This window comes from Pithys albifrons, chromosome 21, assembly GCF_047495875.1.
Source record: "Pithys albifrons albifrons isolate INPA30051 chromosome 21, PitAlb_v1, whole genome shotgun sequence".
Classification (NCBI taxonomy): Eukaryota; Metazoa; Chordata; class Aves; order Passeriformes; family Thamnophilidae; genus Pithys; species Pithys albifrons.
In genome coordinates this window covers 4681858-4705740 of record NC_092478.1, presented here as the reverse complement: position 1 = coordinate 4705740, position 23883 = coordinate 4681858, and the positions used below count along the sequence as shown (strand labels likewise).

General features: G+C 41.6%; 1 protein-coding gene across 1 annotated transcript in view; it reads left to right on the top strand.

Moving 5' to 3' along the window:
* The window catches only part of ZZEF1 (zinc finger ZZ-type and EF-hand domain containing 1), a 59249-nt gene that overhangs the window by 27818 nt on the left and 7548 nt on the right, over window positions 1-23883 (top strand). Inside the window, exons 25-49 of the mRNA XM_071574732.1 lie at window positions 516-664; window positions 1276-1516; window positions 3072-3151; window positions 3967-4060; window positions 4609-5119; window positions 5963-6127; window positions 6693-6812; window positions 7601-7762; window positions 8377-8506; window positions 8754-8892; window positions 9095-9260; window positions 9794-10056; window positions 11036-11208; window positions 11768-11915; window positions 12404-12546; window positions 12951-13228; window positions 14273-14447; window positions 15430-15562; window positions 16544-16740; window positions 17274-17393; window positions 18298-18486; window positions 18821-18921; window positions 19422-19557; window positions 20734-21093; window positions 22936-23079. Of these exons, the coding sequence (XP_071430833.1) occupies window positions 516-664; window positions 1276-1516; window positions 3072-3151; window positions 3967-4060; window positions 4609-5119; window positions 5963-6127; window positions 6693-6812; window positions 7601-7762; window positions 8377-8506; window positions 8754-8892; window positions 9095-9260; window positions 9794-10056; window positions 11036-11208; window positions 11768-11915; window positions 12404-12546; window positions 12951-13228; window positions 14273-14447; window positions 15430-15562; window positions 16544-16740; window positions 17274-17393; window positions 18298-18486; window positions 18821-18921; window positions 19422-19557; window positions 20734-21093; window positions 22936-23079 (4517 nt within the window). The remainder of the gene's footprint in view (window positions 1-515; window positions 665-1275; window positions 1517-3071; window positions 3152-3966; window positions 4061-4608; window positions 5120-5962; window positions 6128-6692; window positions 6813-7600; window positions 7763-8376; window positions 8507-8753; window positions 8893-9094; window positions 9261-9793; window positions 10057-11035; window positions 11209-11767; window positions 11916-12403; window positions 12547-12950; window positions 13229-14272; window positions 14448-15429; window positions 15563-16543; window positions 16741-17273; window positions 17394-18297; window positions 18487-18820; window positions 18922-19421; window positions 19558-20733; window positions 21094-22935; window positions 23080-23883) is intronic.

Below are 23883 nucleotides of genomic sequence, written 5' to 3'. Positions count from 1 at the left end.
ATTTACCACTCTGGATAAATTTAACAAGGTTAAAGAGTTCTTGCTGCAATCAGGTGGTCAGTATTTCCCTTGGAGAATTAGGCAGCTACTTACCTGTGAATTTAGGAAACTAATCCAAGTGTTCTTATCATAGAATATTTTATTCCTTTCTTCATATAAACATCCTTACATATTGCAAATTATTATGTCTTTAGTAAGAGAAAAAGAGTTAAAACTTGTGCAAATTGAGGAATTTCTATAGTTATAAGAACAGCAGAAATGTTTAATTTAAAGCCCTTCCAGAATGTTACATTGTGACAGTAAGAAAGGATATTGATGCTGGCATTAAAGAAAAGATGCATCACTTTTCTGTACCACGTTAGAAAAACAGAGAACATTGTTAAATTTAGTCTACTTGCATTGACTTTTGGGTTTTTTTTCCCCTGTTGGGTGTTTAACATTTATTATTTTCATTCACCTGTAAAAATGAAGAAAAATATTTAGTAACTGAAGTGTCTGTTCTGATTTTCTTGCAGAGCTAGGTAGTGAAGCAGACTTGCCTCCTCTGAAAGTAACAGCAGTTCTTAACTCTCCTCTGTGGAAACCTGTCTTCAGGCATCAGATGTGTCCTGAGGCAGCCCTGGGGGCCAGGCAGAGCAGCACCAAGCACCAAGAGAAAACACAGGTACTTCCACCATGCTCTGCTTCCATTGGCACAAATCCCTGCCTGTCACACTGGCCCCTTTGGATTTATGGATGTGCCCTTGAGGATGTGCTGCTGTGCTAAAGTTGTCATCACTCAATCCTTGGCACCTCTGAACGTTATTGTTGCTTCCAGAGAACAACATCAGAGAACCACAGGTTGGGTGAGGATGGAAATGACCACAGTGGCTCATCTGTGCTAAAGTTGTCATCACTTGTGCTGTTTAATCCAAATATCAAGGAGAAAAGAAACTGTTCTGTGCCCTTTAATAGTTTTCATTTTCATAGAATAAATCCAGTCTGGTTGGATGGGGCTTGGAGCAACCTGGTCTAGTGGGAGGTGTCCCTGCCCATGCAGGGATGAGCTTTAAGGTCCTTTCCAACACAAACCATTCTGGGATTTTATTCTCCTATTCCATAAAGTGGTTTGGAGGGACCATCAGAGATCCTGATTCACAGCCCACCTTGTGCAGGGATGTCTTTCATGAGAGCAGTTTGCTCAGCTGCTGCACTGGGGGAGCTGCAGGTTGGCTGAACTGTGCCAGGTGAGCTGTTGAGGTGCCACTGAGCTCTGTTTCCCTCCTCTCTCCGCAGGCTCCGAGCTCTCCCCACGACGTCTGCCGTAACTTTCTTATCGACTTTGCAAAATCAGATCCTGCCCAGGACTTCAGTGGGCAAAAATCTGAACTTTTCAAAGGACTTACACAGGCATGTAAAAAACAGACCCCAAAGACAGATATAGTTGCTGGTTCTACTGTTGATCAAGCTGTGAACTCAACATTTGCTGCTTTGGTGTATCTCACTCCAGATTTATTTGAGAAGCTTCAAAATTATGGTAACTCTAATATTATAAGATTATCTTAATAATGAAGACTTAAAAGTTTGTAAAAGGGTCTCATACAGCTCAGTTTATAACCTTTAACAATCAGCTTAGTGGGATCAATTTTAAAATAGACATTCTGTGTAAAGATACCATTTAAACAGACTAGGTAAGCTTTCTTTATAGAGTGGGGTTTTTTTTTTGATTAACATATACTTTTATCTCCAGAGCAGTGGCAAAGTATTAATAACCATCAAAAACTACTAATCCTATAGAGCTATACCTAAGGATTAGTGATGTCCTCTAGGGCTTTAATTCAGAACAGTGTGGCTTCCAATTATTATTGGATCATTTTCTGCTCTCATTGTATCTCTCCCAAGAATCCAGCAACAACTTAGATATGTTATTAACTATTGAGGTTGAAGGAGGTGTGATTTACCTCCCAAAATATACTGTGGCAACTAAACTTGGCATCCTCAAAAATACATATTTAGATTTTATTTTTCAGTAAATGGCAATGTTTTGCTTTTAACTTGTATGATATCCATTGCAGTACAACTTTGCAGTAGGTAAAATGAGCAACTTTTGAACTCTCAGCATCCTGCCATGAAGTTAATTGGAAGTATTTGAAGTCTTGGATAATAATGTGTTATTTGGTTTTGAGGGGTTTCATTTTAGGCTTTCACTTTCTGTCATAATTTTGACACTAAACATCTTATATTTTCATAAAGCCATGGAATGATTGAGCTGTTTTTTTGAGCTATAAAGTTAGGAGTAAAAATGACTGACACAAAGACTGACTTGATGACTAATGTGGTTATAGCCTTTAGTCATTTTGTCTGTGTCTGGCAATTGAGCTCATTTTCTGAGTGAGATTAAAAACTGGGGTAGCACAGGGAGATATTTCTGAGTGCTGGAGAAACCCATCCCCCTGTTGAGTGAGGAGCTTCATCTGCTCGTGCTGGGCCAGTCATTTTGGGCCCCTGTTCTCCTGTGCCATGTGAAGTAGGGGCAAGAGTTGCTGAAAAGAAGAAAGGAAATAAAAATTAAAAAAGAGAATTGGAAAGGGAAGACGGAATAGGAATGTCTTTTTCTCCATTGTCATTGTCAGGCCAGTTGCATGGAAACTGTTTTGACAGGTCTTTATTTTCTCTAAATTCATCCTGAAAGTCCATTCCAGAAATTCATGAGATAAACAATAGAGAAAACAAATACATCTACGGAGCCTTAAGTTAATTACTAAGCATTTCTTGATTATTCTGGTCTCAATTTGCATCACTGATATTGTGTGTGTAGGGAGAGGTTTTTATTTGCCATGACTTCAGGCGTCAGTTTTGGGAAGAGATGAGACAGATACTCTTAATTTAACTTTGTAAATAACTCTGTCAAGGTGCAGTTTATGTATTTAAGACATATGAAAGTTGGCAGGTTTTATTCCCTGTTGTTCTTACAGGCATAATTCCAAGCATTGACTAAGAGATGAAGGGAGAGCTGTAGCATAATTTTAGTTAAGTAGTTGTATAAAAATGGAGCTGTAAATAAACAGGACTCTTCTTTCTCTCATTTCCAGTCAACAGTGGAGGCAAGGTGCCTTTGAGTGATGAGTTTGCACAAGTGTATTCCCTGGCTGATTCCATTAGAATATGGATGGTAAGATCACTCAGGGGGATGCATATCTGTTAATGTCATTTACCTTAATATTTTACAATGCAGTGTTAAGGAGTGGGGTGGAACAATCTTCTCCTTCAGTGACTCTAAGTCAACTGTTTTCACTTATGAACAACATATTGTTACATCTAAGCTTTGAACTTAAATGTTTAAATGTAGTTTTACATTTCCCTCAGCCCCACATGTGTCATCACGGGTATTTAGGACTGAATTTGACTCAATCAGTTAAATTTGTGTTATTTTTCAGTAAGAATTTGTGTTGTTAATTAGGAAGATTATTACATTTCAGTTGGAATTCTTTTGAGGTATAGGACAAAAAGAAATCTGTCTTAAACATCATTCTCCCTTAAACATCATTCTCCCTTTTCTGCCTAAGAATTCCTGGCACTTTCATGTCCTGGAGCTGCAATGAGTGCAGGTGCTTGTTAGGATGATGCCCATGGCATGCCAGGGGGTGTTTGCACCTGGCAGAGCTCATCTAGCTCATCATCTCATAGCTAGATGTGAGCCTTTTCCTAAGTGAGAGGGTGAAGGAGAAGCCTTTTTTCCTTGGAGTGCTGATGCACATCCAGTGATGAGACAGGGAATGGCTCAGCCTGCAAACCTTGGGCAGCTCTGACAGTTCAGGTGCTGCTCTTTTAGGCTCTGCGTGGTTTGCACTGCAGGGAGAAACAGTAACCACTGTCATGTCATCCTGAGTTAAACTCCTTGAGAGCAAGGCAGCCCTCACATCCTGCCTTGCTGCAGAGATACACAGGGAGAGTCATGTTTTAACTATTTTAACATCCTGTCTACAGTTGGAAATGAAGCAGAAATCCCTGATGGGGAGGGGAAATGATACTGAGGAGAAGCAGAACACAGAAACAAGTGAGGTGAACCCAGAAACTCTTGGTAAGTGTTGCCTTCCCAGATGTATGAGCATTTCAGGTAATTTACTAAAGTGTTGCCTTGTAAATCTTAATATGTTATTTTTGCTGTAAAAGGTAAGCTGGCAATTGGGGTTGCTTTTAATCCCTTAAGGGATAACTTAGTGCACACTGCATGAACTGTCAGGGATTGTGTTCTGCTGTTCTTTGCAGAGAAAATTCTGCAGGAACTGACCTCTCATTTGGATCACTTGGTTCTGAATTTATCTTCATCTCTTTTTGTAGATACTTCTTACCACAGTTAAGTGATGTTAGAATAGCTGTTACTAAAATAAAATGTGTTGTTATTGGCTGCTGTGCACTTCATCTGGTTCAGTGGGATTTTTCAGATTGGGAAATCTAAACTTCCTCAGCTGACAGTGTCATCGTCAATGTAACAAGAAAAACAATATTTTCTAGCTGTCTTGGCTCAGAACAAAAAAAAATAAGATAAATCACTTCTTCCCAAGCAGAAGACAACAAGTTTGCTGTTCTATTGTCATGATTTTAACTCTTACTTTTTTTATACTGCAGCAAAACTCTGTATGCAGAAGAGCCTTTTGTTACTGAATTTTTTGCCTGTAAGAGCAAAGACGAAAGATTCTGCTTCAGACAGTTTGGAAGGCCAAGACATTGATGACCCCCAGCAGCCTGTCAGTGAGAGATGCCAAAGCCAAGGGGCAGTGGGGGACATGGACTTCCAGGCTGCACATCCATCTAGTGCAGGAGCTCAGCCTGTTTCCAAAGAGGGGGGCCAAGCATCACAGCCTGTTCTGAAGGTTAAACAAGTCCCAGAGCCCCTCCCAGCAGAAGCAGCACCTGCATTTCCCAGCAAGCCTGTGGAAGGTGCAGCCTCCCAGCAAGAGGAGGCCCCATCCCCTCCCTCCACCCCCACGAGGAAGGCCCAGCTGGGCCGGGGCCGCCTGAGGCTGCTCTCCTTCCGCTCCATGGAGGAGCCCAGGGCTGTGCCCACGGTGAAGGAGAAGTACCCCATTCTGAAGAACATACTAGACTTTATTAAGGATCAGTCACTTTCACATGAAAGGTAAGTAAATGGAAAATATTGCCAGTTATAAAATACAGAAGCTTGTCTTCACACCTCTTCAAGTGGAATAGAATCACAGAATCACAGAATGGATTGGGTTGGAAAAGACCTCTGAGATCATCAAGTCCAACCCTTGGTCCAACTCCAGTCCCTTTACCAGATCATGGCACTCAGTGCCACGGTCAAGCTCAGTTTAAAAACCTCCAGGGATGGGGAATCCACCCCCTCTCTGGGCAGCCCATTCCAATCCCTGAGCACTCTCTCTGCAAAGAATTTTTTTCTGATACCCAACTTAAATTGGAATAAAACATGTTTTAGTGGCAAGATAGTACTGAAAAACATTTTATGTATGAGTAGTTGTCAGACTTGTGTTAAACTTCAGTTATTCATGACCAGGTAGTGGCTCAGAGAGTACTATTTCATTTCATTTGCTTCTATCATGTAGAAGAGAATGTAAAAACCAATTACTTGGCAATTTATTGTCTTGCTTCCTGAGATTTGTTTGCAGTGGCATTTTGCTTTGTATGTCCAAACAGCAAAGATGGTGTATCACTGTAACCAACCCTTGACAGCAAATAGAGGGTAATTGCATCTCAATTACCTGATATTCTGAAAATGTTAATCAGAAGAGAGATTTCCAATTCTTAGATTGTCTCTTTTGGGCTCTAAAACATGGAGTGTTGCAGGAAGTGCTGGATTCTGTTGGAAGCTTTGTCCCTCAACCCACCTGCTGAAATAGAACTGAAAACATGGATACAAAGCTCATGTGTAATTAGTCAAAGCCTTTTTGAATTGTCACTTATTTGCTTCAAAGTTTTCATGGATATTTGTTTGCTCTTTTAGTGTTTTAAAGGTTCTTGCTTTGAGGAAATCCCAAGGGCAGAGTATTTTGGAAGTGCTCAAGACAATCCGCCAGTGCCTCAGTGCTCTTGGGCAGCCTCACTGCTTCCACCCCCCCTGTGTGCTCTTCCTCCTGGAACTTCTGGCCTGCCAGAAAGACTTTACCAAGTAAGTCATTATTGAGACAAATCTCAGCCATGTGATTTAATGTGCCTTAGTCCCCATGTTCCCCCCATCATGTGTATTGGAAACAGGAGAAAGTTACTGCTTTTGAATCCATATGGATAATAAAGATAGGTCTTGAGGTTTAGTTTTCAGGCTGCTGAGCATATCTTGGGTGCTTCAGGTAAACAGATGAAATAAAAATTAATATGGGTTTTCAGGTGGGACTTAATTGTACAACTGTCCCTGCCAGTAGGTATTGTGTGTTTGAGTCATGGTGTGGGTTCCAAGAAACATCTCTCCAGTCCCCAACCAGATCACAACAAACTCAGAAAGATTGTAGAGTCTTCAGAAAATCCTCTTTGTCTGTTTTGTTTCTTAACTTCTGGTTCCTGGTAGAGGCCTTTTGGTTTTGTTTGAAGCCACCAGGCTTCATTTTAAGTAGAACTAACATCCTTCCCACTTTTGGGGAGGGGTTAAAAAATTGCCTATTTGTAAGATTTTTACAAAACATCCTACCTAAAATATAACAATGAATTCCAGGCTACTGAACTGACTCTTTTATTTCCAGCTACTTTGGGAACTTGGAAGGCTGTGGTGCTGAGCTACACAGGGAGATTCGGGAGTCCTACTATCAGCTGGTTCTGTTCCTGGTTAATTCTGTGAAGGGATTTAGTGCTATTAATGACAGGTACAGTTCATTACTTTACTTATGTGATTTGGTTTTTTCTGTTCCTCTTCCCTTGTCATTTGTTATTTGGTGTTTAATGCCTTAATTAAGTTTGATTGTACTTTGCATTATTTACGGAACTAAATAAGGAGCTTTGATCTTGTGACTGAAAATGCCAAGTTAATTTTTTATTACTGCTGTGCAGGACAGCACCTTAAATAATACCAGTGTTAAAAACTTGACTGTCATTGCATTCTGTAGTTGTAATTCCACAATCTGAAGCTTAGTAGTAAAATACCAGAAACCACAAATTTATTGTGCAATACTTGGGCAGGACTAATGGCACAATAAATATGGCAATTCTGCATTCATGTTTCAATGTTAAAACTCACATTTGGGAAACATTCTGGGGATTTGTAGCTGTCTATCCTAAAGAAATGAGAATTTTGTGACCATAATATCGCTCTCTCTGCTGAAAACTTCCAAGTCCTTTGTTCAGTTTTGACTGAAAATGGCAAAGGTTTTAAAGAGAACAAATTCCTGCAAATCCCAAGAAAATGCACTGCAGGGACAAACCCTCTTGCTGATGCTTAGGCAAGAGCTTAAGCTCTGTCTTAACTGAGCCCATAAGGGACACGATCTTGATTTCAAATTCCACGATCTGTGCCTGCTAAATTCTATAAGTTTAATGCATTGATAAACCTGAGTTACTTTAATGCAGAGTAAAGCCTGAAAATCAAAGTCTGCCCTACTCCCCAAACACCATTTCAGCTTTGGGTCATGTTTTATTGTCTTTTGTTGTGATTTAGGTCTCTGCTTCCTGCCTTATCCTGTGTGCAGACAGCTCTGCTCCACCTCTTGGATATGAGCTGGGAGCCCAGCGACCTGTCCTTCTTCATTGAGATTCAGTTGCCACAGCTCCTCATGACAACATCCCAGGAGAACATAAGTATCCATGACAGTGTCATTTGGTGAGTCAGGAGCAATGTAGCTGTCACATGATACTAAATATTAATAATACTCTACACCCAGAAAGGCTCCTGAACCTGGAACAGGCAGGAAATGTACCTTTAGCCAGTATGGCATCATTTTGGCCTGGATCCAAAGGCTTAACTGAAGTATTTGAGTTCTTCTGTAGCCTTACCAGTGCAAAAACTATTAAAATTTTAACTTTCACTTGATTACTGCTGGGACACTTCCCTTGTTCAGCAGTGTAGCAGCAGGTGGATAATGCTGGTTCTTGCCCTGATAAATGCCAGATGATTTTAACACCTTCATGTTGCAGTTTTATAGTAGTTGTACTTCTCACATGTGGGCAAATGGGAATGCCTAAAAGCTTTTCAAATGTTTTATAAGTGTAGATTTTTCTGATTTTTCTGGTCTCCATATATATATTGAAGAACATGTCACAGAGGCAAGAAGGTGGTGTCTGTATGTTCATTTAACCAGGAGTTAATGAATGGCAGTTCTCACCTGTTTTTATTAACAAGTTATAGCACTTTGTTCTTTAAAATATAAAGTTGAGTTTTACTAAAGGGAGGCCTGATGGCATTCAAACTTAATTTTAAGCTTGCTTTTCTTTTAGTCAGTGGAGTGAAGAAGATGAAATTGCAGACTACAAGCAAAACTGTGAATGGATGGATGAATGTCAGGATGTCGTGTTTGAGACCTGGTATGAAAAGATAGCTCAAGCTGACCCAGAGAAGCAGAGAAAGGTGACCTCATGTTTTGTTTATTTATCTGCAGAAGGGGTGAATAGGAGACCTTCAAAGGCCTGAAGGAATCTGGCTTAAACTGAATTTTCATGAGTTGGATCTCTGGCTCTCTGTAGACCTGCAAGAGTCTAAAATGATTAAAAACTCCCCATCCATTTTTGGCAGGGAAATGTTGTGCTTTGTAAAACAAGCTTTCTCAAAGTCAGAAAACAATACTCAAGCAAGCTGTGTCCATTTATTGCTCCAGATGCACATGTTTGTGGCTCGTTACTGTGACCTGTTGAACGTGGACATCTCGTGTGATGGCTGTGACGAGATCGCGCCGTGGCACCGCTACCGCTGTCTGCAGTGCAACGACATGGACCTCTGTAAAACCTGCTTCCTTGGTAGGAATCATTCCATAACCCCTCAAAACCCTCTCCTCAAAGGCAAAATAGCATGTTCTAGATTATGCATAAAATAAAGTCAAACACTTTCCTCCTGGATACTTCAGAAATGCAAAATTTTTCTTTTCCTAAACTGAATGTGAACTTGAAATTAGGAAAGGTCCTTTCTCAAAAGTTTTTACAGGGAAATCTTTCCTTACAGGTGGAGTCAAGCCTGAAGGCCATGAGGATGACCATGAAATGGTTAACATGGAATATGCCTGTGATCATTGCCAAGGAGTTATTATAGGTCGGAGAATGAACTGCAACGTGTGTGAAGACTTTGACCTTTGCTATGGGTGCTATCATGCCAAGAAATACTCTGACAGGTATTACAGCTGTGATTTGCTTTCCCCTTTGCTGTGGGTGCTGTCATCCCAGAAATACTGTGACAGGTATTAGAGCTGTGATTTGCTTTCCCCCACTTGGCAGTAAAACAATAATTAGCAGCTAAGGACAATCAGTCATTCTCATGGTGCTTCCCCCAAGGCTGCGTGGGAACCAAAGCATCTCCTCAGTGTCCTTTGGGGAAGCGTGGCCAATGTAGGAGCAGTTCAGCAAAAATCTCTATAGTTTGGAAACCTCTCTCAACCTGTGAAGTGACTTGATAGGAATTCTTTTCTGGCCATGGCTGTGGAAGCTGCAGAAGGAAAGTTCCCAGCCCTGTAGGACAGGACAGAAGAGATGGTCACTGCTGTGTGTAGAACAGAGTTTTCAGTGCTCAACACCAAAGATCTTAAGAAACAAACCCACAGCTGGAACCTCTGGAATGTGTTGGGCCTTACATGGTTTCCTGTAAAGGTGTTGTGTGTTGCTGACTACACTGGGTAACACTTGTAAATGCTGTCCCTTGTCCCTGCAGCCACCTGCCCACCCACAGCATCACAGTGTACCCCATGGTGACCATCCGGATCAGCGACCGGCAGCGCCTCATCCAGCCATACGTCCACAACTACTCCTGGCTGTTGTTTGCAGCTCTGACTCTCTACAGTGCAGACCTGGCAAATGGGGAGGAAGTAGAAGGAGAGAAACTGGATTCTCAGGTGCTCAGCCATGCCAGAGTTCTGCAGCATCAGTGCATTCAGCTCATTGGGGACTGCCTGATGAAAGCCCAGCAAGGCAAAGGTGAGTCAGCTCCTCCTGCACCAAACAATGGTGTCTACAGGGCTCAGAAGGGTCTGTCATCACTCACTCTAAAGTTTCCAAAGGAAGCTCCTGTGTACTCTGAGAATAACTGTTTATATAGAAAGCAAATGTAGAACAAGTGTCGTTCAGGGTCATTGGAACATGGAAAATTGAGTGTTTGAGAAGATTAATTTTGTGTTTCCATAAATATTGAAGACAACTTGGCAACTCTTTTGTTTGGTTTTTTTTTTCCATCTTAGCTCTTGTAAAGAGGTTAGTCAGTGCAGCTTTGTGTTCTGTTGGTAACGTGTTGCTGACAGCTAAAGGACAGCAAATAATGTGGTGGAAGAGGCTTTTTGCTCTGTATCTCTTATGAAGAATGTTTTAACCTCATTTGTGATAGAAGTTTCTGGGGATGATGTCTGTCTGTGTGGAAATGGGGTTGTCTGGTAACTAAGATCTGTTATTGAAAACAGGGTGGTACAGTAGAGACCTGTGTTGAATGTATCAAAAATTCTGGACTCAAATTCAAAGAAGTTTGCTGGTAGTTTTTGTGAGCAGCTCTAATACAGCTGAAATACCACCACCAATACTTTTGCATACTCATCATTTAACCTGTTTGTAACATTTAGCTTTATTGTACAATATTTGAGTAATCAGAAGATTAAAAGATAAGGCAAATTTAATTTACCTTTCATAATAAGCACTGCTGGGAGGTATCTCTAACACTTTGTTAAATTAAGACCTCTCCCCCAGTGGCATCTTTGTGAGGTGGAAGATGTCACCACCTGTTCATCACTGCTTTTTAAGGAAACTACATAATTAAATGAACTTGATTGGAAATAACTTTTTGATGGAGTTGATATTCAAAAGAAGGGTGTGAGAAGTTTGCAGTTCTCTTTTAAAATGTTGCAGTTCTGCTTTTTGCCTTTCTTGCCACTGAACAGCTAAATAGCTTTTGTAACTTCCTTCCTCTCAGGACTGAAAAACTCAGCTGTCCTCTCCATGTTGCCAGAGGATGAATCCTTCTCAGAACATGACACTGTTTCAGGCAGTCCTCCCACAGACAGTGCTCCAAAAAGTCGTCCTGGTGATAAACCAGGGAAGGGGAGAGATGAGAAACCCAGCACAGGCTCCTTTGTGCACTGCAATGTGAGTACCTGTTGTTTGCTGACACCAGATGTGTGACCTTCAGATGCTTAAACATCCTGTTCTGGATGTGTAGCTGAAATAATGGATAGCAATGATTTCATTTGTAGGTAAAAGGAGACAAGGGGGCAGTTGTTGGTTGATTCACTTTTGCATTAGATCCAGCTGATCAAAGGCATCACCTTTAGAGAAAACTGAAGCACAGAAGCACTGGAGGGAAGGGGTAAAAATCAATCTTTCTGAAAGGGCTGTCATTTTCCCTGGTTGTTAGCTCTGTTTAGGCAGAAGAATGAGTCTCCTGCAGTTTTATACCATGAAGAAAACAGTTTATACAGTGGCAAAACTACTACAGTGTAATAACTTTATGCACAGAGATACAAGCAAAATAGATATATGGAATTTCATTGCATGGAAGCTTTAGACATGAATACATCAATAACTTCTCCAATAAGAGGTTCTGGAAAAATGTTTGGCAAGTGCAGATGCCTGCCTTCTCTCCATGCTTGTTTCTGCAGGTATTAAATTCTGTTGTAATCTTTGAGTACCTTTGTTTTATTTTTAGGGAAAACGAGATGCTCGGAAGGAAATCCAATCCCCTGCAGAAGGGAAAGGAGGAAAACAAGGAAGTGAAAGCAAAGCTGTCTGTGCAAAGAAAGCTGTTGTGAGACAAGAGCCAGACCTGTCTGTGGATGAGACTGTTTCCCCAACAGGTAAAAAACTTAGTTCTCACTTTCCCTGGCACAGAAATCCCCATTCATATGCAAAGCAAAGTGCTGTCTTTGTGTTCCTAACCTGGTGGTTCTTGGAGGTGGTTTAAAAGAATTCTGGAAATCAGAGTAGACACCAACAGATACATATCCACGTGTACAGGTTAAAGTTTCTGGTGGGCTAAACAATATTTGTGTGTTCTGGTGGGCTTGGAACCAGAAATTAAGTTTCTTATCCTCTTCAAGATTAATACTGGAAGAATTATGATAGTTAAATGTATTTGTCCACAGTGCTGTCCTTGATTTGTTTCTAGTAGATGGTGTAAATCTGTTTACCTACTGTTTTTATTCACTTTTCTAAAGACTCTTCTAATTTTAATATTTTTTTTAAAATGCTATTTATTTTTAGGTTTTAATTGTAAAAATAAAGCTATCAGTTAATTTACTTCTAATTACATTTTGAGGATTTTCTTTTTTTTTTATTTAAACAGAAGGTGACTCTCTCTCCTCAGAGGACTCACTCCAAAGGCAAGCAGAGAAGGTTTTAATACCCAGCCAGGAGCAAGTTTTTGCTGAATGCTCTCAGAAGAGGATCCTGGGACTGTTGGCAGCTATGTTACCACCCTTCAAATCAGTTAGTTCTTTTTCCTTCAATCTGGGTAGTTTTTTGGGTGTCACAAATAACATTAATAAAATTCATAGCAAATTAAATGTGGGTTGTGGGCTCTTGTTGTTTACCTGTTATAAAATGTGAATTAGAATGTCTTAAGACATTGCACATTACTAAGGAATGTAAGAGGGGGTGGGAGCAGAGGGAATTTTGTTCTGTCTGTGAAGCTGTTTGAGCTGTTCAACACCTGCAGAGTTTAAATCTTGAATTTAGGTCAGTTTAACAGGCCAACAACTGGAGTAGGAACATAGTTTCCGCCTTCCTCTTTTCCTGTTTGAAAGAGCATTAGAACAGAAGCTTTTGTATGTGCTTTTCCTAAAAATCTTGGTTTGTTTCTCTGCCTTGCTGAGACTTTTCTCTCTCCACAGGGCTCCACAATGTCTCTGATGAACCTGGAGCAAATACTTCCTCTGATGTTCCATGTTGTCATCTCAAATGCTGGCCACCTAAATGAAACCTACCATTTAACTTTGGGGCTTCTGGGCCAGTTAATCCTGAGGCTGATGCCTGCAGAAGTGGATGCTGCAGTGACTAAAATCCTTTCAGCCAAACACAGTTTGTTTGTACCAGGAGATGGATCCACAGTGCCAGAAGGATGGAAGACAACTCATCTCCTGTTCAGTCTGGGAGCTGTGTGTTTAGACAGGTGCTTTTTACTTTAAACCAATTAGTTAATTTCTGTTGACTTGTCATTTTCTTTATGGGTTTCTTGTACATAGAGGCTTTTTAATTGAAACTCAATTAAACCTGTACCCTGGTCATGGAAGGGGGTTACATCTGCAGCCCTTGATGCAGTGGGAATCTTCCTTTCCTTCCAGAGGAAGGTTGGCTGCTGAAAAGTGGCTTAATTTCCTGTGCTTGCCTACGTAGCACGTCATGGAGGAAGAAGGAAGGTTTGGAAACTTTGAGGGAAACCAAAATACAGTCCCATATTTTTTTGTGTGATAGTTATTCTCTTGGACTGTTGTGTATCTCTGGTGTAACTTGGGAAAGGAGGAGAGTGTGTCCTGTTGTAATGATCACTAGTGCTGAGTTCTGGATCTTGATCTGGTCCTTCTGTGTACGAGAATTAGAGAGAGAGAGGTTTTTGTGTAGTAAAATTGCACTGGAAACAGCAGGGAGGGACAGATTTTGAAGCTCCTGAGAAAGCTTTCAAGCATTCTGAGATTAATGTTGTGCCTGTTAAATGTGACTTATTTTTCAGTGTAGCTGTTTCACAGGGAAGGTTCACAAACAGCAAAGCATATGAAATTTAAAGGCAGAATATCCAGAGCATCAGCTGAGGGAAAGGATTTTCTCCAAAACTGACTTCAGAGCAAGGAGGCCAATTCCTTTGGATTATTGGTGTGATCCCAGAGTGAGCAGGTAGTCACACACATGGGAAATAAACCACTTGCTGTCGTGCAAACAAAAACTTCTGAGCTCTAAACTAAAATTCAGAATTAACAGTGACAGTGTTCAGGCACACTTTGACTTTGGGACTGTAAACCCTTTCAGAAAACACAATTAGTATTTATGTGCTCCAGTGATGAAAAAGCAAACAGAGTTAATGTGTCAGCTGACACGAAAGCTTCAGATATTTGGAACAACAGCTGTGTAATGATACAAAAGCTGTAGCTCTGACCGTGATGCTGTGCTGGGGAAAAGAATGTGGGCAGCCCTCCTAATGCAGCCTGGCCTTGCCTTGCAGCCGGGTGGGCCTGGACTGGGCGAGCTCCATGGCCGACATCCTGCGGGCGCTGAACGCCTCGGCGCAGTGGCACAGCGTCATCGCCGCCTTCACCGAGCACTGCGTGCGGCAGCTGCCCTTCCAGCTCAAACACACCAACATCTTCACTCTGCTCGTGCTGGTTGGCTTCCCTGAGGTAAGGGGCTTGTTGCTTACAGCTTGCAGGTGTTTATGTCTGAATACTACAGGTTTTATCAGTTGGGGACACCCATTGTAAACTCTTAAAACGTGGTGTGTCAGAGTTCACAGCTTGCCACTTGTGCACAATTAGCGTTGATCTATTCAAGGGTAATGAGGCTGGTTCTGCCTGGCATTTCATAGAATCATAGAATCAGTTGGGTTGGAAGAGACCTTTGAGATCATCAAGTCCAACCCTTAATCCAACCCCACTGTGATCACCAGCCCATGGCACTCAGTGCCATGTCCAGTCTCACCTTAAAAACCTCCAGGGCTGGGGAATCCACCCCCTCTCTGGGCAGCCCATTTCAAGGCCTGAGCACTCTCTCTGCAAAGAATTTTTTTCTGCTCTCCAACTTCAATTTCCCCTGGCAGAACTTGAGCCCATCGTGCCCCTTTGTCCTATTGCTGAGTGCCTGGGAGAAGAGACCAACCCCCACCTGGCCAGAACTTCTCTTCAGGGAGTTCTAGACAGTGCTGAGGTCACCTCTGAGCCTCCTCTTCTCCAGGCTAAACACCCCCAGCTCCCTCAGCCTCTCCCCACAGCACTTGTGCTCCAGTCCCTTCTCCAGCCTCGTTGCTCTTCTCTGGCCCCGCTCCAGCCCCTCAATCTCTTTCCTCAACTGAGGGGCCCAGAACTGAACACAACACTCAAGGTGTGGCCTCCCCAAGGCAGAGTCCAGGGGAAGGGTCACTGCCCTGGGCCTGCTGGCCATGCTAGTTTGGATCCAGGCCAGGATCCCATTGGCCTTCTTGGCCACCTGGGCACACTGTTGGCTCATGTTCAGCCTCCTGTCAATCCAAATTCTTTGAATGCTGCTTGTAACTACTACAAGAAAACCAGCTTAGTATGTTTGAGTACCAGAAAGCAAAACAATCCAGTCTCACCCTTGATGTTCATAACTGTGTATTTACAAATAAGAATTCTGCTGCCATTGCAGGTGCTGTGCATGGGCACTCGCTCCGTGTACATGGACAATGCCAACGAGCCCCACAACGTCATCATCCTGAAGCACTTCACGGAGAAAAACAGGGCAGTGGTTGTAGACATCAAAACCCGCAAGAGAAAAACAGGTTCTGTGACATTTTTGTTTTATCAGAGCATCACACAGTGTTTCCTTGCAGTCTGGTGTGGATACCCAGTAGAATATTTTAATCAGACCACTTTGTGCAGGTCTGGAGAGTTGGAATTCCATGATTAGGAAGTTGCCTGATTTTCTGCTCAGCTAATTCTGCTTATGGGTCACAAACAAATTTGTGAAACTTCTGCAGTCATGATTATGAAGACATGTTTTCTTTTTAAAACTCTGACTTTTTTTTGCTCAGAAAACTGTTGAGACCATTCTATGAATTGAGAAATCTCAGCAATGCTTTTTGTTTTGAGATTTACTTACTGCTTGTGTTTTATCCTTTACAAACCTGTGCTTAAATCTTTAAAACTGTCACTAATTTAAAAATAGTTTGGATACCCCTAAAATCTGAGACCAAGTTAAACATTTAACAAATCAGTTGGATTTCTGGGAGCAAAGGCTTTCAGCTTTGGGATACATGACCTAATACTGTGAAGTTAATAAAGCAAAGATTGTCCTAAGATTTGACTGTTGAAGTTGTATAAAAGACATTTGGAAAAATCAACAGACTAAAGTGCTTTGTGATATTGAAGGAAGATTTGAACATAAAAGCTTTTCTTTTTTTTAACTGTTGACATTTTAAACAGTAAGACTGGCAAGGTTTATTTTATCATATCAATTGCAGGTCACAGCTTTCCCCATTTTAATTGTAAGATGCAACATGTGCTGCTTTGTATGCTGTGCTGCTAATGTGCAAATAGGTGCAGACAGAAGTTATCTGGGGATTTTGAACTTGCATTGAAAAACTGAAATATTTTCTTGACTGTTCAGGGAATTTGAGGTAATTTCAGTACAAGACCTTTATTGGAATGTAATTCCTGTCGGGATCCTGTTTGTGTCTCAGTTCACTCAAATCCACTGGTATGAGATGACTCCACAACATTGGAAGATGAGCATAGAAAACTGTGGTTTTTCTCTGTTGCAGTGAAGGACTATCAGTTGATCCAGAAGTGTGGACAGGAAGGCAGCGATTCCCAGACCCAGCTCAGGCAGTACCTCCAGCACTTCGTGCTCATCTCCACCCACCTCCTGCAAACCAGCCTGGACAGCAGCTATGCTGAGGCAGTGGAAACAACTTGGGTCTTGTCACTGGCTCTGAAGGGGCTTTACAGAACTCTGAAGGTATCTGAGATTAGAATATTGCAGATAAATAACAACACATATTCTACCCTGCACTGCAGGAACTTGGGGATTGACTGAGCACAGAGGGGGACTCCTACAAGGGCATTTCTCTCCCAGCTGGCTCCTTTTATTCCCTAGTAGGGGGTTGAAGATGTTGCTGGGCTTGAAATAGCATTTATGAGTCTGAGCTGGGAGTTGGATCACTCTTCTCTTGGGGCCAACCATTCATGAAAGCTCAAGAAGAACAACTCTATGGAGGGAATCTCACTTTTCCTTTTTCTCACTCATGAAGTATTTGAAGAGGAAACTTGTATTTTTTTTGGACTGTCAGCAAAACAGATACTCAGTTGCTACTGTGTGCATCTCCTAGATGTTACCCTTAAGGGCTTTGAAGTGGGCATTTGTATTTTAGGAAAACAAAAGACATAAATTCCCAATGTAGTTCATCTAGGCAGGAAATTCATGTGAGACTGTGTGATGAAACCTCACAGGCATTGTGAGGCATTGTTCCCTTTTTACTTATTTGTGTGCAGATTCATGGCTTTAAGGAGATCCAAGCTGCCTTTCTTCAGTCTGGTTTGCTCAAGCTTCTAGTGAAGAAATGTAGCAAAGGAACTGGCTTCAGTAAGACCTGGCTTCTCCGAGACTTGGAGGTAAGAAAAGTGACACTTGGGAAGTCAGGCTTCATTCAGCAGCTGTGGCACTGCACTTCTCTTGTGAAAAAGAAGTCTCCAGAGTATTTCTAATTACTCTCTTAAAAAATGTTCACTTAACTGTATCCCTGAATCTGCCTTCCTCTGTCCATCATAATTGTGTAGACAATAGTCTAACTCCTTAAAGCAGGGACTGATTTCAATTAATCTGATTATATTTGAAAGAACTTTACATGATGAGGCATTAATCATCTCCTCAGTTTCTTTTACAGATTTTTTTTAGACTGTTGTTGAAATTTCCATTCTTCACTTTAGAAAGCAATACTCTGAAAGCCCATCATGACTTGCTTGCTCAGTGACAAGCACGAGGTGTTGCTGCAGTGCAGGTGGGGACATCCCTGTGTGTGGGGATGTTCTCTCACAGTGCTTGTTAATTGCTGAAAGAGTGGTGTGGTTCAGCTCTTAGCTGTGTTTTATCTTAGGCAAGAATTGTGTCAATTAATATTTGGGACTGTAGCTATGCTGAAGCCAAAGGCTGTTCTCAAAGGAGGAGGGTGTGGAGGGGCATCACTGGCATTTTGGTGGTGGTCACTTTTGCTCTGTCTTGGTCTTAAGATCTTCAAACCTTTGATATATTGAAATGATTAAATAATTATTTGCTCAATTTTTTTGCACTTTCAGCTAATCCCTGAAGTTGTTTTGTAGCAGCCTGGAAGGTGTAACTCATTTTGGAAGTGGGAAATGGTTTGGTTTTGTGCCTTTTTTTTTTTTTAAGGTGCTGCTTCTTTTTAGAATCACAGGTGTAAAACACTGTCCAGGTCTGATGATGTTCTTAAGTGCTGACTGCAGCTCCACTAATAATATCTGCAGCTGTCACACCATATGCTACCTTTTTTCTGCCTAGATTTTGTCAATAATGCTGTATTCCTCAAAGCAAGATATCAGCTCCCTGGCTGAGCAGGAGGATACTGAAGTGGAAGAAAGGGAACAAGATCAAGATGTGGAGCAGCCTGTTGTTGGTCCTGTTGATTTAGAGCAGAACAAACTTGATCCTCTGGAGGGTTTGGATGAAGCCACCAAAATATGCTTCTTGGTATTTAAACTTAATTTACCTCCTGTGCATTTTCTAGTTACATAAAACATTTGGTAGTTTATATGGGTGGTTTTCTTCTAAATTTAACAGCATATGGGTCTATGATTTCATTGTATCATACTCTAAAGGAAACAAAACAGAACTACAGTAATGAACACTAAAAAATCATTATAAAGTGTTTTGCTAAATAACTTTTCATTTCATTTACTAAGCCAGATATTAAGTTCATTAATCCTCTACTTATATAAATGGGAAAATAATACTATGATATCTTCAAAGAAACTCAGATTTCTTTGTCCTATATTATACCTTTCTTTTCTTGCCCCTTGCTCAGATGACACACGATGCACTTAATGCCCCTCTCCATATTCTTCGAGCCATGTATGAGCTGCAGATGAAAAGAACAGATTCTTTTTTCCTGGAAGTTCAGAAGAGGTATGTGAAAGTCTTAGTCCAGCAGAAAACAGTTACTAGGTGTGGCTGAAAATGTAAAATCTTATTGGGACCAAACAGAAATTGTTTCAAGGATATGATTTTGTTTTCATGAGTGAAAAAGTAAGGACATAAATTCCTGCTGAGTTGTTTTTATGGAAGCAAGTCACCATCTGAAACATGTCATGTGTTCTTTGCTGTGTGGTAACTCCCATGGGCAGATCTAATTTCTCTAAATTTTATGAGCTAAGGAGAAATCAAGAGCTTCCATGTGGCTTCTACTACTCAAAGCATGTCATGGAGATGCCACATCCTCATGGAAATGAGAACTTTCGTAACACTTAAAACCTTTGTCTTGTTAGAACAGGGAAGCCACTTAACATGCTAAAAACAGGTAGAGTTTAATCTTTCCAAAACACAAGGTGGGGTGATTTAATTTACATTTAATTGCACTGCTTTTGTTTACTTTTGCAACCACGTGTGTCCTTGGTGTGCTGTTCAAGGTTTGATGGGGACGTGATCACCACGGACGAGCGGATCCGCACCCTGGCCCAGAAGTGGCAGCCCAGCAAGCGCCTGAGGCTGGAGGAGCAGAGCTCCAAGGCAGTGGATACAGACATGATCATCCTGCCATGCCTGGTGTGTTCATCTCCACAAACAGGAGCAATTGGGAAATAGTTAATTCAGGCATTGAGGAATTTCTGTTCTGTTTAGTAACTTCAAACCGGAGATAATTTTTTTAACATCTGAAATAATCGGGTTTTAATGTTTTCTGTCAAAGTAAATGAGCAGGTACAACAAGGAGCAAATATTTCTTCCTTGCAATTCCTTCCTTAAGGAAGTAAAAGTACTTGATTCTCAGCTCAGGAGAACAAATTGTGATTGCAGGCTGTAATTTCCTCCCCTTACACAAGAGAGATTGTATCTAATTGCTGTAAGCTTATGCCATGCTACTGTGTGAGCTTATCATTGTTATCTTACAGCAAGCTCAGCAGAACAAAGCAGCAATGAATTTATCTTGTAAAGTAGACACCACACTTGCAAGCTTTAGGTTTGCATTTAGAACAGGGTCCCACAGCAGTTTGCTGTATTTTGGGTGCTCATTCCTGGCCCTGTGGGGTCAGCACAGCTGTTTATCAGGTGCACAGCAAAGTGGAAGGAGCTTCCTGAAGTAGTTTCACATAATTATAAGGAAAAAAAAATACACCTTTTAACAGCTTATACAGAGGCTCTGAAATACTCACCCCTGGAAATTCTCCAAACTTAACTGGACAAAGCTCTGATTTTAAAGGTGTCTCAGCCTTAAGTCGAATTTTGACCAAGTGGTCTCCAAAGGTCCCACCGACCTTGCCTCAGTCTGTGGCACAACTTTGGTTGCTGTACCCCTGCAGGTTGGCTTAAATTAACACTTCTGGTTACAGTTCTAACTGCAGTTTCCACTGGTGTATACAGTCATGAAGGCATCAGTGTATAGTGGGGTCTGTCAACATAAACAGTGTTTTTGAGGAAATAGAATCACAGACTATTCTGAGTTGGAAGGGACCCACAAGGATCATCGAGTCCAACTCAAGTCAATAGCCCACACAGGGAACTGAACCCATGACCTTGGCATTATCACAACCAAGTTTTAACCAACTGAGCTGATCTCAGGGTCAATCTGCCCCTGTAGCTGTGGGAGAGATCCCACTCTTGTTTTCTTTAACAAATCCATTTCTAAGCTCAGCTTGCAGTTCCACAGCCTGCTGAGACACCCAAACACTTAAGGAAGCAAATTACTGAGAGCCTGTTTTCCAACTTGCATTTCTCTTTGTGCAGTCCAAGCCTGTGCTCTGTGATAAAGCAACAGAAGAAACCAACCCAGTGGCCCAGAAGCTGATCACCAACACAGAGAGTGACCTGCAGCTCAGTTACGCCAAGCAGCGCCGCACCAAGAGCTCCATCCTCCTGCACAAGGAGCTCGACTCCAGGAGCAAAAAGGCTGTCAGGGACTACCTGTACCGTGTCAACGAGGCCATTGCAGTCCTTTATGCCAGGCATGTGCTGGCATCCTTGTTGGCTGAGTGGCCTGATGATGTGGCAATAAATGAGGAAATCCTAGACCTGAGTGGCCCAGCCCACATGACATACATCCTGGACATGCTTATGCAGCTGGAGGAGAAGCAGCTGTGGGAAAAAGTAAGTGGATTTCACTCAGACATGGGAATGAAACCTGTGCCTACAAGCCATGAGACTCTGACTAACAGAAGTACTTGCAGGTCCCTTTTTTACTCGGTTGAAACTCCAGAATTTAAATTAGCTCTGAAAAAGCAGTTGGAATCTGTCAGTGTCTTGATGTACTGATTGTGTTAACAGAAAATGGGAAAGGCAGCTCCATGGAGACAAGTCTCAGTTATGAAAGAGAAACTGGTGAAATAGGCAATCTGTTTGGAAAATAGGCAATCTAGATGGAAATTGGGAAAATAGACAGTGCCTTTTGAAAGCTGCTTTTTGTTAGGTCTCAGTGTGTGTGATGTAATACCTGCTATGGTGGTGGAAGTGGTCTTGGAATTACAGTGGAATGTTGTCCTGGAATTGTCAGCTCAAGGCTGCACAGGGAGGGCTTCATGGAGCAAATCAAGTGCTGGGAATCTTCAAAGAAGGAATTCAAAGTACAACAGAAGGCATTGATATGCCTCTGGACCAATACTGTGCTCTTATCTGGATTAACAGTGTGTGACCTGACTCTCTCATCTCATTAAAAAATTAAAATAAGATGCTGTACAACTGGGAGAGGCCTAGAAGGGAATGGCAGGGATTATTATAGCCATGGAATAACTTCAGTATGAGGAACCAACTGGTTTTCTTCATCCTGGACCTTTCCCCAGTGGAGACACAGGGGGAGGAGGAGTAATGGAAAAGTCTAATCTTTCTCTGTAGATTTAAAGCAGTAAATAACATGCAAAAGTTAACAGCAAGTATTATTCACTGGCCCTCCCAGTAAGAAAACAAAGGAGTGTCAGATTAAGGTAATAAGTGGCAGGTCCAAAACAAACCAAAAGAACTGGTTCTTGACACAGGATGTCATGGAAATTGTTGCCCCAGGGTGTTTTTATGGGTTCAGAAAAGGGCAGGATGAACTGATAGACTAAAATCTGTTAAGGCACATTAAATAACCTTTGTCTTCTGCTGTTCTGCAAGTGTCTGAAGGTAAATTGCATTCAGAGAACTAGGCTGCATACTGCCTGTGGGTTTGAAGCTCCTTTTCCCCAAGAAATCAATTTTTGGCTGATTTGGAGGTGAAGCTTTTGATGTGAGCTGGTGTTACATTTTATAGGAGGAGTTGGGAGATTGCAGGTGAAGAGATGTAATAAGTTGCTATGACCTGAGAGAGTCTAAAATAACAGGGCTCCTGGTGCAGAGCTTTTGTGCACTTTTGGAAAAATAAGAAAAGGGGAGACTCATGTGGTTCTGAGTTATATTTAGTGTGTCCTGATAGACTAAAAGGGGTTTTTTTTGTATTTTTAAAAACACAGCTCTTGCATCTAGTCCTTTCAAACACTGCAGCCATTTAATTGATACTAATAATTCCTTCCTGTATATGGAGCTGTACATTCAGAGGCTAAAACACATAACATATTCTATGCAAATAAAACCTGTAGGTATAGAAGGTAGAGGTGCCTGTTTAGTAGGTTACCAAAGTCATTTATCTTCCTTGATTACAGCTTTGGTTCCCTATTAATTACTTATGGGTTGTCTATGATTCTGACAACTGTAGGAAGAGATGTAGCAACTATCTTTTCATGCTTTTATCAGATAAAGGAGGAAAGATGTGGAACAGAGGACAGAGTAAAATCTTTTGCACTTATGGTGATGACACTTGGAGTCATCACTTGTGAATTTGTCTTGTTTCTTGCTCATCCCTCCATTCCTTCTGAAATACCGTGTGATTAGCAGTGCCTCGAGTCAGCCATCAGCATGGAAGTTTATAGATGTTACTTTGAGAGCAAACTGTATTTAATTGGTGTTCCTCCTGCCCAGATCCTGCAGAAGGTGCTGCAGGGGTGCAAGGAGAGCATGCTGGGGCCCATGGCCCTGACAGCCTGCCAGTTCATGGAGGAGCCGGGAATGGCCGTGCAGATGAGGGAGTCCCAGCACCCCTACAACAACAACACCAACTTCGAGGTGAGTCCAGAGGGGCTGCAGGCATGGCTGGGACAGCAGCTGAAAGCCCCAGGGGATTGGGAGCAGGAACCTCACAGAGTTCCAACCTTGGAGCACCTGGGAGGTGTGTTCAGCCGTGCCTGGGAAAGGCTGATGGCACTGCCTGAGGTCACCATGTTCAAAGTGCTCTTTAATGGAGCCCTAATTCAGTCATGTGAAAAGGGCATAACTTAAATGGTTTTACTTTGCATGTATGTGAAGCAGATTGTATTTGTAAATGGCTTCCAGACCTTAATGAGCAAATATTTCTACCCCTCAGTCCAAAGCTCTGTTTCTGTTGGCCTGTTACACCCTTTGCTGTTAGATGAAAGTAGAAGTGGTGCCTTTTTTCGTGAATTTCTCATTTTAGACTATCTTCCCCTGACAAAACCAGTTTCTGATTTTGTTTTCTTAATACTGTTTGAAAGCATTTTTCTGATACAGTTTGGCAAGTAATTATTGCCTCTGGGCAGGCTTGGGATTTTTAATTTCCCTGCTGCTCTGCCTCTTCTGATTTTTATTTTTAAAATGCATATGAACCCTTAGGTTCTGGCAGTGAGATCAGTATCAGCAGCAATTACTGCTGTTGAAAAAGCAAGGCATTGCTAGCAATTAATTTTACATGTTTAACAGCTAATAAGAACAATAAGCCATGCTTTACATCTGTTAAATTAGCTCTGGGTAAAAATACCAAACAGCTTTTTGCTCATGGAGATGCTGTAATAGTTTTTAAGCCCCCCTTGTTTGTGTGGTGAACGTTCAATGGGTTCTGGGGGATCCAGTAGT